The sequence below is a fragment of the Erigeron canadensis genome, chromosome 3 (genome assembly GCF_010389155.1).
Source record: "Erigeron canadensis isolate Cc75 chromosome 3, C_canadensis_v1, whole genome shotgun sequence".
NCBI classification, from domain to species: domain Eukaryota; kingdom Viridiplantae; phylum Streptophyta; class Magnoliopsida; order Asterales; family Asteraceae; genus Erigeron; species Erigeron canadensis.
Window position 1 is genome coordinate 25,853,339 of NC_057763.1, and position 18,515 is coordinate 25,871,853.

The window sequence follows — 18,515 nt, forward strand, 5'->3', positions numbered from 1 at the left end:
TATTATATCTAAGGAAAATAATTACTCATTATAATTTATATGCCTTAAAATCAAATTAAAACATTAAGAATTTGACACGTGAATTTAATTAAGTCTTTTTCTTAATTTTATTCTTTAATATTTTCATATATTATCATCTTATGATTAGGTTGATTTTTAGACATAAAGTTAAGTTAATATATCATTATTTTATATTTAATTTATAAAAGCATTTCTAATCTTTAGAAATGATTGTGTTTTAAATTTTTGATATTTATTTATTATAAATTTAATCATTAAAAGTATTTTAGACAATTTTCTCATGTGACTTTCAACATGTAGCTAACTTTTTTATAATACGAGCATGGTACCCGCAATGCAGCGGAGATGACACAATGATGTGGTGACATCGACTGATGGTGACGGCGACGACGACTGTTGGTGGCGGCAGATGCATTTAGGTATTTGATCTAAAGATATTTGATTTAAAAGGGTAGTGAATTTCTTTTAGAAGATAATGGAATGATTGTGTAAATTAATTTATTAAGGGTAAAATGGTAATTTCACATGTCCAAAAAATCTTAACTTTTCAACATGAAGTATAATTTTTATATAGTAATATAAATATGATTACGTTATTAGATGGAAAAAGCATAAAATGTCAAGAGCAATTTTGGTAATTGAAAGACAGAAATTATTAAAAATAAAAAGGGGTCTTTTACTTTATAAGAGAGTAGAAATAATATAGATTAATGAAGTTGAAAACTTCAAAACTCAAGATCCATACTCATCCATAGGGCTGTAAACGAACTGAACAGTTCATGAATCATTCGGCGTGAAGTTCATTCGTGTTCGTTCGTTTAGCTAAATGAACGAACATGAAGAAATCCCACGTTCGTTCATTTACGTTCGTTAATCTGTTCGTGAACATTCGTTTGTTTATGTTCATTTACATATATATATATATTTATATACACACATAATCAACTATACTATAAAAAACTAGCTAATTTACCCAAGTTCAACCCGGGCTTATCAATAAAAGTTTATAATATTAAGTTACGTCTAATGACTATGAGATAGTTCAACCAAACTCATAATCTAGAAATAATATATCTTATATTTCGAATGTATATAATTAGCTTATTAACCCGCATAATATGCGGATAATTTAAAAATCTATTATGATAAAACTATTTAGATGAAAATTTAAAAGACCATGCTTAAAATATTAGAGTTTACAAAAGTAAATAAAAACTTTTTTTTATAGAAAAGAAAAAAGTAAAGTAAAGTAAAGTAACTCCCAATGCCGTCTTCCACGGGTTTTGGGTCTCAATACCGTCTTCGATGGTGTATGGGGGAGGTTGATATGTAGACAGCCTTACCCCTACCAAAGATAGAGAGACTGCTTCCAGGTTCTACCATAGGTAGAAAAGGACCTCCAATCTTGCTGGGCATGAGGATCGAACTTATAACCTCTGTTTCTAGAGGCATGAGCTCCAACCACTAATTCAACCCAATTGTGTGTTTTTTTTTTTTTTTTTTAAGAAAAGGACATCATAAATAACAAAAATAAAAATTAAATAAATGTACTTAAAGAATGAAAGTGCTTTATAATATCATAAGAAAACTAAACAAAAAAAATTAGCTTAAAAAGAATTAAGAGATGACAATTAAGCTATTTTTATAAAATGATGATTTTATAACAATTGTTTTTTTATTTAATATACACAGGCTAATTGATAATAATAAAATGAAAGAAAGATGGTGATACTATTTTTGAAAATTGACATATAGTCGTGTAAAGAAAAAAAATAAATTAGATAATTACATTTTAATTTATATTGAAATTAGGCTAAAAATGAAATAAATCATAAATCAATTACATTTTAATTTACATTAAACACAGCTCCCGTTCGTTCACTTATGTTCGTGAATGTTCGATAATAGGCTCGTGAACATCCGTTCATTTATGTTCATGACATCCAATCGTTTATGTTAGTGAACATTTCATTTTGCTATATGTATTAATATTAATACTAGTATTAACATTAATATCTAATCATTTATATACTATATATAAATTAAAAAGATAAATACTCATTTTATATCAAAATGTAAGATATTTTTACTTTCTAAAGTATGAAAGTTTCGTAAAACTTTTAGTCGATTAATTATTTGTAAACTTGAATATGGTGTTTGTGTTCGTTCAATGAACACAAATGAACGAACATGAACAAGCCATTATGTTTGTATATTTGTTCGTGAACACAACATTATGTTCGTTTATCCGTTTGTTAAATTAAACGAACGAACATGAACAAGCTCCCGTTCGTGTTCATTCGGTGGTGCGTTTATAGCCCTAGCGTCACGTGAACAGTAAGTGACAACTCATCACTGACGTATAAACTAATCCGCTTATGTAGAGTATCCACTTAAACATATATAAAAACCACTAGGTAATAAAAAAAAGTGTAAGAAGTGATTGAACCCATGACCTCTAGGTTGCCATGACATCATATTTGCTAATTAAACTACAATGACTTTTGTTTCAAATTTAGGAAACCACAATACTTAAATTACCTATGATATGTATTACCCCATCAGTTGCTATTCTAAAAAGAAAATAAAAAGATTATTTTTCTTAGCCATTAATTATTATAATTATTATTGCATAAATTCTTAAAATAAAATGATTCTTGGACTAAAATTGAGATACCAAATTGACTTTTTGGCTTCTATTCGGGTTTCCAAACTTTGACACAACGTTGTACCAGTAGAACCAAGGCATAAAAACATAATTTTACATAAACCCCCACTTCCAATTTCACAAGATTTGGTTCAATACACATTTTTGAGCTAAACTCACAAATTACGCCAAAATCGACCATCAAACGTTAAGATATATAACGGGAAAGTATTCTACAATGTACAAGGAACGTTTTAAGCTATAGAGCACTTACCAATTCTACCTACAACTCAAATTTTGATGTTTAATCCTTTAAAGATGGACGAACACTTTGTAACCAAAAACCTTTCACTTTAGATCATTATTATTATTAGGGTTGTAAGATTTGGTTAATTTTGCATCAAAACCCAAAGATTCCAAGTATTCATTATGAATTTATGTTAGGGTTTGGAGGTAGATGAAGAAGTAGTTAGGGAAATGAATGAGAGGGGAGAGGGAGAGAGAAGGTTTTGGATAAGAAAAATCAAATGAGTAAGCGTGGGTGTGGTGTGAAGGTGGTCGGTCTAGGGAGTCCAATTATGGGCTCCAGATCCGTTAATTTTAACCAATAGTTATTCGTTATCTAATTAAACGCTAAATCGAACTCGTAAACACGGACAAACTTTCAATTACGCTAAAGCCCAACGAAGTGCTCGAGATTTATCATTTACTCATGAAATTCAATTACATTAAATCACATAAATCACAAGTTAAATTTTAAAAAATCATAGATGTTACATGTGACATAAAAATGACACCCCTTTTGAGGGTATCAATAGTCTATTAAGGGTGACTATAGCAACCCCTTAATTTAAAATGATATTTCTGGAAAACTATGTTGTTAAGAAAAAAATGATGGTGACCTCGTATACAAATTCACACGACAAAAAACGTGCTTGATAGTTTTAAATATAAGCCACGGGACCATGTCAATAAAGGAGTAGGCCTACACGAAAACTTTCTGTATATATAGTACGAGTAATAGTAAAATTAATTAATTTATATTAGTGTAACACAACAAAATTTTTTGGAAATGAACAACTTTTGTAATGCAGTGGTGTTGTTTTTAGTTATCACGTTCACGGGCTTGCTTTCGTGTACCCACTCCAACAATGATCAAGAGATCGCGATGGTTGTTGACCACGATAATCTATCGACACAACATGAGTTGGATCAGAAGATAAGTAAGGTTAGGTTACTTTTTCATTCGGAAGGAAAAAGCAAATCTCAATAGATTTTTCATAAATTACATTTTTCATTTTCTGTCCCTCCTATATATCGCATGCAGGCCGACAATCGTGAAGTTCAAACTCGGCGACTCAAGTTGGAAAATGGGAAATTATTGACGCTTTTGCGGCCGAATGGGAGAGAAAATTGTGTTGGCATTGACCAGAAATGTTGGTTTGACGAGGATTGCTGCGTTGGCTTATATTGTAGTAGCGAAACAATAGGTAGCGGAACATGCCAGCAGCCTGAGCCTGAGCCTGAGCCAGAACCTGAGCCTGAGCCTGAGCCTAAACCCGAACCTGAGCCAGAGCCAGAGCCAGAGCCAGAGCCAGAACCTGAGCCTGAGCCAGAGCCTGAGCCAGAGCCAGAGCCAGAGCCTGAGCCTGAGCCTGAGCCTGAGCCTGAGCCTGAGCCTGAACCCGAACCCGAACCTGAGCCTGAGCCTGAACCAAGTCCAAGTGGTTGTATTGGCGTTGGCCAGTCATGTGGAGCGCTTCTCCGTTGCTGTGATGGCTTATACTGTGATTATGGGTTTGTACCTCTTATCGGAAAATGCAAAGCCAATAAGGTCCTTGCCAGTTTGCAATGAAGGATTACATTGTGAATTAAGTTCCTGCTCAGATACGGCATTTCCATGTTGTTCTGGTATTTGTGTTAGTGAACCATGGATTGGTGGTGGCGGCTACATATATATGCTTATAAAAGATGTCTTTGTACGTCTAATAATGCTACGATGTGCATGTCCTTATCCTTAATAATTCAAATAAACAATGTTTTAAATATATATTAGGATGAATCTAGCTATAAGCTAAAATCATATATTCTATCGACCATGCACTAAATTTTTTGTTAAGGGCAATTATTCACTAATAAATCCATCATTTAGAGTAATCGATCTAGTACTTTATTAGAAACAGATGAGTACACTCCATATAAGGAACGTGTTTAAAGCATAAAGCTACACCTATTCGGGTGTAACATATATTTTTTAAGTATTTAGAGGGATGGTACATCATCAGAATGTATTAATCGAAACCTTATGACTAACCAATCTAATTAAGTGGGACTGGTTGAGGATGAGTTCAACTTGGCAACATATATAAACAAATATAAAAAAAAATACAAGATATTGGTGAAACACCTAGCCAAATGCCTCCTTGAAAATACATTTCTCGTTTTTCTAAAACTTTTCCTACACACTCTTTAGAATTATGATTTATCTATATTTACCATATATTTTCACCTACTCAACCCTAATTTCTTCGAATTTGTATATCTTCCCCCCAACATCTGGCTAACTGAAAGTTATTTATTGTAAAACAAGTATTAAGGTAAAATATATAAGATAAGATATTGACCATTTGATCATGATAAAACTAATACACAAACAAGACAAGATGTTTCTCTTTCCCTTTTTTTTTTCTTTTGTTGCGGTTGTTGTAGAAGATAAATTAAAATATCCTTGGTTCGATAGCTAGGTACAGAGACAAAAAAGGTAATTTTTTTAGGGTTTGTTAAGTGTGTTATGGACGAAAGTATGCCTAGTCTCTAACTATAGTTAATATACAAGTTAAAATGTACGAGTAATTTATTTGTGAAAAGACTAGCTACATACTAAACTAACTAGCTAGAAAGTTTTTCAGTTTTCAATCACGAGGCACGATTTTTTTATTAACAAATATTCCAAAGATTTTATGAAATTATAATTTAAGGTAATTTATATGTGAAATAATTTATAATGCCGAATTGGGTGGGTGAATCGGTGGATGGTATTAAGTTGGATGGTTGGTTGGTTGTTGTCGACCAAAGACATCGATCAACTGGTATTTACGAAATGTCTATTTTGGCATTCAATGGTGTAGTAAATATCTGTTTAATTCGATAAATCTATACTCCTTATTAAAAATAATAGACCCCCTGTTAAAAGTTACAGGGAGGAAATATCAGAATTGTCCTCCATTAAAACAATACCTCCTAAATACAATACAATCTTACTCTAAATGAAACAAAAACATCATTAGTCCTTCAACTTTTAAAATAACTATACTAACCATTATATTAATTAAATTTACATAATAGGCTAATAGTCCACAATACTCGTCGTCACCACCGTCAGTCGCTACCGCCGCCCGTCACCATCGCATTGTGGCCACCGCCGCCGTATTTACGCGGGTACCATGCTATTTTATTAAAAAAATCTCCTTATTTATGTCATTCTAAAAAAACGGGGACCTCGTATATGGTTTCACACAACAAAAAACATGTATCATATCTAATACTATTTTATAAAGCATTTTGTTTTTTTTTTAAGAAAAAAAGATGATCGAATTGAACTACCTAAAATACCTCTATTCTTTATTCACTAATTTAAACATCTCTACCTAATATACCTATAATAATTTTAAATCTCAACCACTCATTTTTTTTTCTCCTCGAATCTCAACCACTTTTTTTTTTCTCTTTCATTCATATATCATTTTATTCCTCTAATTCATTCAAAAATTTATATCTCAAAAACCGTATATCGATAAATTATAAAAATTGTATGGGTGTTCTTAAAATTTCATACTCTTTTATTAGAGATGTCATTCGATATACTTTCGTCGAATTTTTAAATACAACGGTGGAGCCCGTACGGCTAAGACATTTAGTTATCATACTCTATGACTTGTCCTATCAACCCCCATTTCACCGCCACAACCACGGGTACTATCAATCGTTTTTAATAATAAATAAGGGACCATGTCAATAAATTAGAAGGCTACATACACCAAAACCATGCTTGATAGTTCTTTATCATATTCTGTCTTAATTATTATTGATTACAGTATAAAACATTATGTTGTAGGGTTTCTTTCTAAGTGAATTATTGTTTTGGTTATATTTGCGCACGGTTTTATGTAATGATTCGGGAATGTATTTGAAATACCTTATTTGTTTTTGTATTTTTTTGTTTTTTTTTTCTTTACGTAACTACCCAAAATCCTTAATAAAACAGACCTTCTTTCCAATATTGCTACCACATTACACAGGTATCATGCTCGTTACATTAGAAAATGATCACCCATTTGCCCATGTTACTCTTAATTGCTCCCGTTTATATCCTCACTTTCCCTTTATCTTTATTTTTTCTTTTGTCGTATATGTTTATTTTTTTTATTTTTTTTTTATTTTCAACAAAAGGGTACTACCAAAATCACTGTTAGAGATAAAACTCCCAAATCTTATTAATTTAAACTTTAATTTAAATATGTTATTTTTTTCTCATCCTTAGGCCACTTCTCAAAATACAACTAAAATCTATTAAATTGCATATGTGAACAAATTTTAATTTAATATGTTACCAATATTGTTATGTTGTGTGTGTATGGGTTTATTATGGGTGTTTGGTATGATGAAATGGAAAGAGGAGAAAGAGAATGGGAAAAACTTTCCTTGTTTGTTTACAATGGAGAAATGAAATGCAAAAGGAGAAAGAGGAATCGATTTCATTCTCTCCATCTACAAATTGTAGATATGGGTGAGAATGAATTTTTTTTTTTAAAGATGTTATACGTAATAAAAGTATTATTATTTAAAATATTATTTTTTTATATATCCATTCTTTATGGGTACCAAACAACGAAATCCATTCTCTTCCAAATATTCATTCTCTTTCTCACTATTTCCATTCTCCATTACATTTTCATTCTCTATGATTCCTTCCTACCAAACACCCTTAAGGTTAGTGTTTAATTTTGATTATAATTTTTTAATTTTTGTTTGATGTATGACCAAATTTTGATAGAAATATTAAGGAAATTTAGTTGGATTTTACATTAATTTTTATTAACAGGTATGTTTTATTTATTAATCTTTTTTGTATGTTCTTTTGCAATCTTTATAATGATATTTTTTTTGTGCAACTTTTTGGTTGCACGATAATTATTTGGTAAAATGCCCTAACGAGTAGTACCTGAGTTTTTAGCATTGTACTTTGTCATATTCATTGATTTTCTGCATTTTTATTTTAATTTACCCTCAACCGATGTTCTCATTTCAAGATGTAGAAGTCAACATCTTATGTGTGTTTAATTTTCAATTGTAGTCGCGGCTTAGAAAAAGTTTTGATTTTGTCTATTTCATGAAAATGTTTTCATGTTTATGCTATGTTTGTGTAAAAAGATTTGAAATATTGTTACCAGCCCTCCCATTACTTTCTTTAAACAAAGTGTATAAATAAAAAAGTATGATCTTTAACTTTCATGTTACACACAACACAACATCTTTCTGTAACGAATCATTATCAGGTTATACGCTAACAACCAACATAATCCTTTTAAAATGCAGTTACCACGCAAAATCAATTATAATTTCTGGGCACAAGCTTTAGGCTCTCGTAATACTCAAAATCAAACATGTTGACTTTATTGTTATTTTAAGTTTTCATTTAATTTTAAACTTTATTGTTATAGATTTAAAAACTCCAGTACTAGTACCGGTTTCGGTATCAAGATTTTCGGTTCCATACCTATATTGTACCGGTTTTACATACGTTGTTTCTTATTTGTGTTTCTTAGTATGGCATTTTGATCTACAAGCTAATAATCTATATTATATTATAAAGCAAAAAGTCTTTCTCTAAACTTAAGTTTCAACATTTACTTTTCCAAAATGCATTATATATATTATATATGATTCCCATTATATATTTACTTAAAATAATTATATTATACTTTCTCTCTGCTCAAACTTAACCCATCATTTTTTTCCCCTCTCATCCATAAATCATTTATTCCCCTAATTCATTCAAAATATTTTATCTCAAAAACCGTACATCGATAAATCATAAAAATTATATGGGTGTTCTTAAAATTTCATGCTCTTTCATTAGAGATGTCATTCGATATACTTTCGACGAATTTTTAAATTTAAGGGCGAAGCCCATACGGATAAAGCATTTGGCTAGCACACTCTATGACCTATCACCACCCGTCTCAATCACCGCTGCAACATACGGGTACTTGCTCTCGTATAAAATAAAACCCGTTAAAATGAACACAAGTTATAGACGGGTGCCTTGTTTCTTGTTTCTAATCTATCTTTCACGTGTACGTCTGTATATTAATACGTACGTATATATATGTTTGAAAAAATACATTGACTGAAGGATGAATCAGTATTATATATGTTTTAAAATGGGGGCCGGGGCACTTTGCACCATCAAATTTTGATGTGGCTATTACTCCACATACGACTTATGCCACCATACTTTTATAAACAAATACTAGTATAAAACAAATACATGTAACAGTAGCCTACTTGCACTTACTGTATGTTTTAAACATATCGGTATTGAAATTCGGTTTTCCCGTACCGAACCGAATAATACCGAAACCGAATCCCCATCAGTACCGAATTTCGGTACCGGTACCATACCGGTTCGGTTTTGATTTTCTGGTTTTTACGCTCATCCCTAGTGTTGTTATTGACACGAGTACAGAATTGCAAACATATCTAGATGCGCTTCGTATACAAGATTCGGAAAGGTTTAACATATTAGACTGGTGGAAGGTCAATGGTCCAAGGTTTTCAATTCTTTCAAAGATGGCCAAAGGTAATTGCTCACATATATATTACTTCACTTACCAAATACTTCTTTTAGAGTTTTTTAAATATGAATGTAATGTGATTATTTTTAGATATCTTCGCTATTTAAATTTCTACCGTTGCTTCGGAGTCCACTTTCGGTACTAGCGGCCGAGTTTTAGATGCATTTAGAAGTTCTTTGGCGGCTACCAAGGTTGAAGAATTAATTTGTGTTCAAGATTGGATTAGAGGGTTCGAGAGACTACCTACTTGGAGGATGAAATTGACAATATGAGTATGAAGACACAAGTAACGGTATGTACTTGTAACCGACTTCAAAATATATACTCGTACATAAAATGGTATAATATGAATCATGTGGTTAATAATATATTGTAATTGAACAGGTGAGTTCGGTACAGCGGGAGCAAGTACATCCAGGACTAGTTGAGAAGATTTACACCATGAATTACAAGAGTTCGACAAAAGACAATTCGTTTTATTGATTATTGGTTTTCTAAATCTCAAACCTGCTTATTGGTTGGATTTGCTTTTTAGATTCTTCTTTTTGAGATTTTTATGTTGGATTTGCATTCATATTATACCTTTCTATTCAATTTGGATTTTCATTCATGTCAAACTATGTTCTTGGCTGCAAGGTTATTATCTTTTCTATTCAATTCGGTTTGTCGTGTGATCCAGCTCACATGTGATTGTTAACAGAAAAGAATGCGATTATTGTCACTAGCTTCTGTTGCATATACACAGTACGTGTGATTCATATGTAGTTCGTGTGAGGCATATAAAGTTCATGTGATTGTCGTGTGATGAATATATAGTACAGTAGACCGCAGGCCTTTTAGTTGTATATATGATCTACAGTTGTGGTCCAGCAGATTCACAAGGAACTTTTAGTGCAGCTTCTGTTATTCCAAGTTTTGTGTTTTTCTGAGCTGTTTATCATGAGGCTGCCACTGATATCACGTTTGTGTTTTTGCTTGTAAAAATCCTTTTTTATACCTTTGTAAATTGAATGAAATGTTAGTAAATGTCATCATATAGGTTGGAAGCATGATTTATTAGTTAATTGGATTACTATACAGTTTAAACAAGTTAGAATGGGGTGGGTCTAGCTTAGGTGGGCCGGCTATGACATAGCTCATAGGGTACAAATGAGTCTGATCCACCATCTTTTAGGGTCCACAATTTTCTTTCGAGAATAATGTAGATAGCATATGGTTTTTTCAATCACGTAGCAAAATAAAACCCAATACTTGGCTTTATTATCTACATGGCTACATGACAGAGTGCATCTTTTTCATTTTTAATCCAACAAATAGACGAACTTTTCATCAATTTGTTTAATTAGTATTGGTAGTAACAAAGAAAAAAAATTCAATTTTGTTTAAATACACACTCCCTTTCTAACTTTCCATTTGAATATTTATATAATTATATGTTATTAATTTATTTAATTATATTTTGTTTAAATATACACATTCACAACTGTACAGTTTGTAAAACTTTGATTTTATTGTCGAAAACATTTAGCGTCATAATATTATGTATTAACAAGCTATTTTAAAGGCCCACTTTTTATTTTCGGGCCAGGTCTCGAATTTTTTATTTTATTTTTAGAGACGGCACTGTATGACACTCATTTTAAAAAGCGAACTGGCCTTCACGAGTACCTTGTGGCTGTAAATCACAGCAAGTCGATCAGCAATATGGTACATTTTTGAGTTATATGATGTATTAAGTAAAAAGGTAAACAACAAATAAATTATGTTGAAAGGAATAAAAATGAAACTAGTAATATGCATAGACATAGTGACATGGAGTAAGATTGTTTACATAATACTTCCCACATATTCTGCAAACCAGTGTTTTTGTTTTGTTTCACCATGCATGGATTTGAGTATAGTTATTGTTGCTAACTTGCTATTGTTTTAAAAGATTAACATAGTTTGATACATCGCATTAACTGCAATGCATGAACTCATGTCCTCATTAGCTAGTAACAATTTATTCGATGATGATTGTAACAAGTTTGATGGGGAATTTATATTAAACTTGATGCCTTTAAAAAAGAGTAGTTACAAATGGTCATATTTAGACAGGCTATAGATAAAATTTGGGATTTTTGCTTGAGCTTTTCACTGTTTTAGGAACATTGTTCATTTTGAGAGTATGTGTAATAGGTCACGGGCCGGCCCGCAAAAACAAACTGAACCCGTGATGAACCCGGACCAAACCGACCCAATAAATCATGGGCCGGTCCTCCGTTTACTTTTTTGGTAATTTATGAATCACGGGTCGGGCCGGGTTGAGGCTGGGTCGGGCTGGGTTGAGCCCATGATCACCCCTAGTTGCAGGTCATGAGAGGTTATGCGATTTGATCCGTTTCGCATCAAAAGCACGATATGCGCAACAAAAGCACATGCACATAAAAAAGCCATAAGCTAGTAACAATTTGTTAAACAATTATAACCATCAAAACCATGTATGAAGCAAGCCCTGCCACCATATAATATATACATTCAATCATAATCTTCAAATTTCTTTCTGACCATTTAAGAAATAATATCTATACTACGTAATAAAGCAACCCCTATTAATTATTTTTGTCTTTGCAATACATTATTACCCTTAGACATTTTTTATTCCCATAATACCCTCTCCAACCAGTGTCTCTCTATTATAACCCGCAATTTTGTTAACGCTCATCAACTACTGTTACTTCCGCCCACCGTCGCAGTATACCGCCGCTGCATCGCGCGGGTATCCATCTATTATATATATAAATAATCACAACGAATGCAAACACGAAGTTAACTTAAGCCAAGGCCTGAAAACACTATCTTATGCACCACATTTTATTACTATACATCTTCACGTTTAAAAACATATTCAAACTTCACTTGCTAGCATAGTGGTTGGACACCCTCGATGTTGTAGCACGGGTCACACGTTCGAATCCCATCTTGAGCGTTGTTTCTAGCCAATATTCTTGGCGAGCGAGTTGAATTTACCGGGTGGATCGGGCGGGGGGAGGGGATCGGGTAGGCCTATGGTATTCAGTCCGGATACCTGTGGTCTGGCACTTCACTGTTCTGAAAAAAAAAAAAAAAAAAACGTTAAAAAGGCTAAAAGTTCAACAATAAACAATCATAATCAAATTCACCAAATTCTATTACTATATATCTTCAGATTTAAGTCCTTATTACTTATTTACACATCATATTAAAATACTTTTCTAAAAACTACTTGTCTACATAGTATTGTAAAAGAAATGACCCTTTTTTGAAAATGTTTAAATATTAATAATTCGAACCCTAACGTAAGCAATCTCTAAAGCACGAACTTATAACCAAAACACCCATAGTCAACTTGAAAGGCGGATATGGTATTCACTATTCAGTCATACTTGGGCTAAGCATCAAGTTGGTGATTTTTCTTACATCTCCTACTCCTCGAGCCCAAACCTAACACAAGATTAAGGGGATGAGTCCATCCATAGTGAAGCCTCTAACAAATTTTACTTGTATTCTTTTGACATGCATATAATTAAACTTTCCCTTTACTTTTTTCATGTAAACTATTACTTTGTAACATAAAACAACACAAACAATCATATTTCCATATTAATAAGGAAAATGAATAATGAACACATGAATGTAGTCACTTGTAGTGTTCATTTATCCATTCATTTTTGTTGTTTTTCCACGCTCGTCGATATGGTATTTGTTTTTCGGGAAATTTACACATCATGTATCATATATTTCATTGAAGCAGCTAGCTGTTATCTATAAGGTAGCTGTTGTTTACTCTGAAAGAACAAGTCATATGTTCATACATCATAACCTCTAACTGAAATTACCAGATAAGCAAGAGCATGTCTTCAAAATCCCGGATTCTGATTCAAAGAAATCGAACCTCGAGGCAGAATGAGGCCCAAATTTCAGAGGTTGGGATGCGGCTTTATTTTTTTCGTCATGTATAGACTGAATAAGAATCAGAAGCCAACAAAAGTGGAGAAGTGACTGAGGCAAGAAATACAACCCACAATCTTTATTTCTTTGTTCAATCAAACAACGAAGCGAAGAGATACAGATTTGACAAACATGATAAGCATAACGATTGATGAAATAAAACATCCAATTAAACAGTCAAACCTAGCTATGACATCAATTAACTAAAATCCAGATTTTGCAAAATGCGTGACAAGTTACAGCAAAACACAAACTCCTACCGATATAGTTCCAAGCAGCACATGTGGAAACTTTTTGGCACACAAATACACTTTCTGGAATAAACGAAAAGTTATTAGAAAAAATAATTGTAATGGTGCTAGCTGCTACTGAGAGAATTCACCGCTGATGCTATCGTGATATGCAACCTAAAATATACACGTATAGTAGCACCCACTGCCACTGATCCTTTAATTAGTTCTCCCAAATTGCGAGCTTGAATTCAATAAAGGGTACAAAAGAAATAAAAAATAACCACTAGAAAGGAGTCGAAACACCACATGACCGGGGATTAAGAAAGCTACAAAGCACCAATCCTATAAAGATTCTACAATAAAAAAAACCAGCTACTGTTCATAAGGCCACACTTTAATAAAGGTAGTAATTTTGTCTTATCAATTAAAACAAAATGGTATGTAATAAGTGTCAAGAGTGCCATGTGCCTTTCTCATTCAATCATATTATCTAAAACCATTATTCGGAGAATGTACATAACCAAAGATCATCTGCTTGGACTTATTTGCAGAATGAACGCTATATACGTACGGTAGTATGAAAAACAGCTACAAAAAAAATATATAAAAAAAATCACCACTTTGTTACAAAGACCAAGTAGTTGTGGGAAAACTAAACAATATGTTTTTTTTACTTGTACACCTCACCTTCAAAAGAATCAGATGTTACCCAATACCCATATGCCTTCATAGATGCCGAATATATATTTACCTAGACACTATAAATATTTGAATGATGAACAAATATTAAATACTTCGGAAATTATTTCTGCATATATAATAACATGACTGAATTATCAAAAAGAAGAAAAAAGGATTAGATGTTGATAACCACATACTCAGCTATGTTGGGTTAATCGGTTTATTTAACGGGTTCACACGGGTTACTGGTTAGCACATTATCGGGTCAAGTGTGATTGGTTGGGATCTTAATATGGTTTTGATAGTAAATAGGGAATAAAGAAACGTGTAAGTCAATTCTATGCTTGACCGAGTAATAAGGTTTACATGGAAGGTGGGTGATTTAGGTTGCATGATTTTAGGAGAGTTAAGTGTAGTATTTTATCTCTCACGTTTTGTAGTGTAAGGCTATATAAAGCCACATTTGTTTTAGAGAAAATAGCCTAGATACCCAACAACCATTTTTAATATACGAAAATACTCAACTTTCTTCAAATTCACCAAAAATACCCATAAAATCGCAAGACCGCAAGGAGGAGTTGCGGATCGCAAGGAATCCTTGCGATTCACAAGCAAGTCTTGCGATCCTCAAGGAGTGCTTGCGATCCGCAAGCAAGGCTTGCGATTTTGACTATGTTGACTTATGGATAAGATTTTTTTGTGAGATTTTCTTGTACTTGTTAAGATAGCAATAAGATTTTTATGTACTTTTTTTACTTATGAATTTACCAACTACCTTTCACCATAACAACACCATAATTTTTTGTTTCTTTCAGTTTGCAAAGTAAAAGGTATGTTTTTCTTAGCTAATAAGTATTTAGTATTTAATGCCGTTGCAAAAAGTGGCAAACCATGAGGACCAATTGTTGGAATAAACATGATTCGATTCGAGTGATAAAACATCCCCAATCGTCCTGTGGAACCTGTAAGAACATTAAAGCATAATTGCTATTGATTTCGGGTTCCCATAACAACGTGATTGAGTAATAATGGGATGATAAATTCGGCTGGAACATGATGCACGAATTAGAGAGGAGTAAACACACGAATTTGTGTGGGATTATGTGTGTGTGTGATTAACTTTAACTTAGAGTTAATTACCCTCTATTTATAATGAGAGTAATTACACATTCAACCCTTCTGGTGTTTAATGTGTGTACCATTAGTCCTCTTAGTTACAATCACCTAATGGGAAACCCTATACTACGTCTCTAAGAGTAAATACGCCCATCATATATTTACTTAGACATAGGGATTTTAGTTATCGTCAATTATCATATCAGGAATGATACATGATCAGTGACGGTCACACTAACGTGGTTCCAACACCAATCTTGTATTTACAATGTTGAGAAACAACTACTGAAAAGATACAAGGGTTTTGAAAGAACAGTACCAACTACCAAAAACCCAGCCAAGTAAGGACATGTACGAAGTTGAAACTTTCTTTTATCTCTAGTCAACTAAAAAACCTACTTGCTCAAAAATATTTATCGATTTTCTGTAAGTTTCAAACACAGAGCAACAAAATATTGACCAGTTTACACCTCTGACTCGAGTGCAGTAATAACGTGGTCCTTTTTCTTGATAAAACCTGTTGAAATTACTATTTAATGAATTTTAATCTTAGCTTTGTTACTAGATTTATGTCTTTCAAGATTACCATGATCAAAGAAACACAAACAGTAGCAAATTTCACTTGTTAAATAACAATTTTCCATCATGAAAACATAGAAATCGTCTGAGTTCTAAGTGACACACCAGTACCTAAGAAGACTCAGAGTTCAGCCTCAAACTTTCATCTTAACTCTACATTTCAAACAAAAACTAAATTAAATACTAAATACTTATTAGGTAAGAAAAACATACCTTTTACTTTGCAAATATGAAAGAAACAAAAAATTATGGTGTTGTTTATGGTGAAAAGTTGTTGGTAAATTCATAAGTAAAAAAAAGTACATAAAAATCTTATTGCTATCTTAAGAAGTACAAGAAAATCTCACAAAAAATCTTATCCATAAGTAAAAAAAAGTCAAAATCGCAAGCCTTGCTTGCGGATCGCAAGCACTCCTTGTGAATCGCAAGAACTCCTTGCGGATCGCAAGACTTGCTTGCGAATCGCAAGCAGTGCTTGCGATCCGCAAGCAAGGCTTGCGATCTGCAACTCCTCCTTGCGGTCTAGCGATTTTATGGGTATTTTTGGTGAATTCGAAAAAAGTTGGGTATTTTCGTATATTGAAGATGGTTTTTGGGTATCTAGGCTATTTTCTCTTTGTTTTATGTATTCTGTACCCATTTTTTCATCAAACTTTCGACTCTTTGTCATCTCTTTTATTTTACTCCATAAATTTACGTATATAGTATTATTGTGTGTGAGTTAGGGCCTGTGAAATCCAACAGGCTATAGCCTTGGTTAAATGCGATAGAAGAGCCTGTAACTCATGCTTTTTTTATATGGCATACATTAGTGCGCCCGAATGTAACAAACTATGCCCAAAAGGTTATAGTGTGCATGAAATAACGTTTTTTTTCTATTGTATGCATAAACTTAGTAAAAATATTCAAATCATGCATTGTGTATACTTGGCAGCCCGTATGAGCTACCACGTGTAATAAAAAAATTTTTGAACAGGTCACGTGTAAGGTTGTTATTGGTCGGTCACAAAAAGTTGCATGATATAAACTTTTTTATTAAATTTATGCATATAATAAAAAAAACGTTAGTTCGTGCACACTATAACCTTTTCAGCATAATTTGTTGCATTCTGGCGCACTAAACCATTTTTATATTTGTAAATATATATATATATATATATATATATATATATATATATATTAAAAGAGTAGTTAAACAAATGATTCTAAAGCCTCTTCAAAACCAAAGATATGCTTAAACATTGCCATGTAGGATTTATCCTATGTGTAATTCTTATAATTTTTCATAATATTTTATCTCATATATTTATATAAATTAATTATTAAAAGAAAATAAAAATAGAAATAAACATAAAATTAAAAATAAAATAGAAAAGAAACAATGGTGAACAAATCGTCAACTTTTTAAGAACTAAATTTATTCGGAATTTAAGTATGCAATCTTTAAGACCATATTATCTTATTTTAATTTTAATATTCAGAGTAATCTATAACCAATTTAAAATATAACATTACTTTCAATTATATGTATGTAAATTGTATCAACATGAAAACAATACCATCCAATATATTTTGGATCACCTTAAACATTATTAGATTTTAGACCCGTATCAAATACACAAGTTCTATAACATTATCAATATAAAAATTAATATATGTAACAAAAAATACTTATACCTTAAAATGTAAAAATATATTTAAAAGTTATTTGAAACATTCAAATGTAAATACTAATTGTTAAATCATATCAAGATTGTATGGTGTAGCAAGTTTTTTTTTATGCAAACTATTCGAGATACTCAATATCTTAACCTTGATTACACAGTTTATTGAGTTCTCATTGATGTCTTGCAAAAAAGCAAGTTCGTTTATGTTAATAATGCTTATTCAGAACAATAAAAGTAGTAGTTGGAACATGAGTTTTCAGTGATTTCGTATGTTGCAATTTTATTTGTAGGGTTCGTTTTATAAAATAAAAAGATTTAAATCAACTTTAAAGCTACCACACATCGTGTGGGTAAAATACCTATATATATCTATATATATATATATATGTAGAAAAGTTATTTTGAGTCCAAAGGGTCCATTGATTTTCTTCCCTAATCTCAAATCCCAACCACCTCCTCCCACCACCACCATCATCTTCGACCACCACCATGATCCTTTAGCGACGGCGACCACCACCACGATGACTTACACATGTGTAAATTACATTTTTGGACTCAAATTAAGTTGGACTCAAAATAACCTACCCACATATATATATATATATATATATATATATAAAGATTAAATGAGAAGATACCTTAAGAAGACAATATAACATAACTGCCTTTTAGTGACCGAAGAAAAGAGTCACCAATAGTATAATAACAGTCACTAAGGCCTGCTTCTCCTTCTGAATTAAAAATA

At 32.1% G+C, this 18,515-nt stretch overlaps 1 protein-coding gene and 1 long non-coding RNA gene across 2 annotated transcripts; both read left to right on the forward strand.

Moving 5' to 3' along the window:
• Positions 1-3,700: 3,700 nt before the first annotated feature.
• On the forward strand, positions 3,701-4,718 carry LOC122592376 (putative uncharacterized protein DDB_G0290521). Its single transcript, XM_043764588.1, has 2 exons — positions 3,701-3,896; positions 3,996-4,718. The coding sequence occupies exons 1-2, from the start codon at positions 3,741-3,743 to the stop codon at positions 4,521-4,523; spliced, it is 684 nt and encodes a 227-aa protein (XP_043620523.1). The 5' UTR covers positions 3,701-3,740; the 3' UTR covers positions 4,524-4,718.
• Positions 4,719-9,156: 4,438 nt separating this feature from the next.
• Positions 9,157-10,142, forward strand: LOC122594375. The gene is made up of 3 exons (XR_006322977.1): positions 9,157-9,530; positions 9,616-9,817; positions 9,910-10,142. It is a non-coding gene; the product is annotated as an uncharacterized LOC122594375 (long non-coding RNA).
• Positions 10,143-18,515: the final 8,373 nt, after the last annotated feature.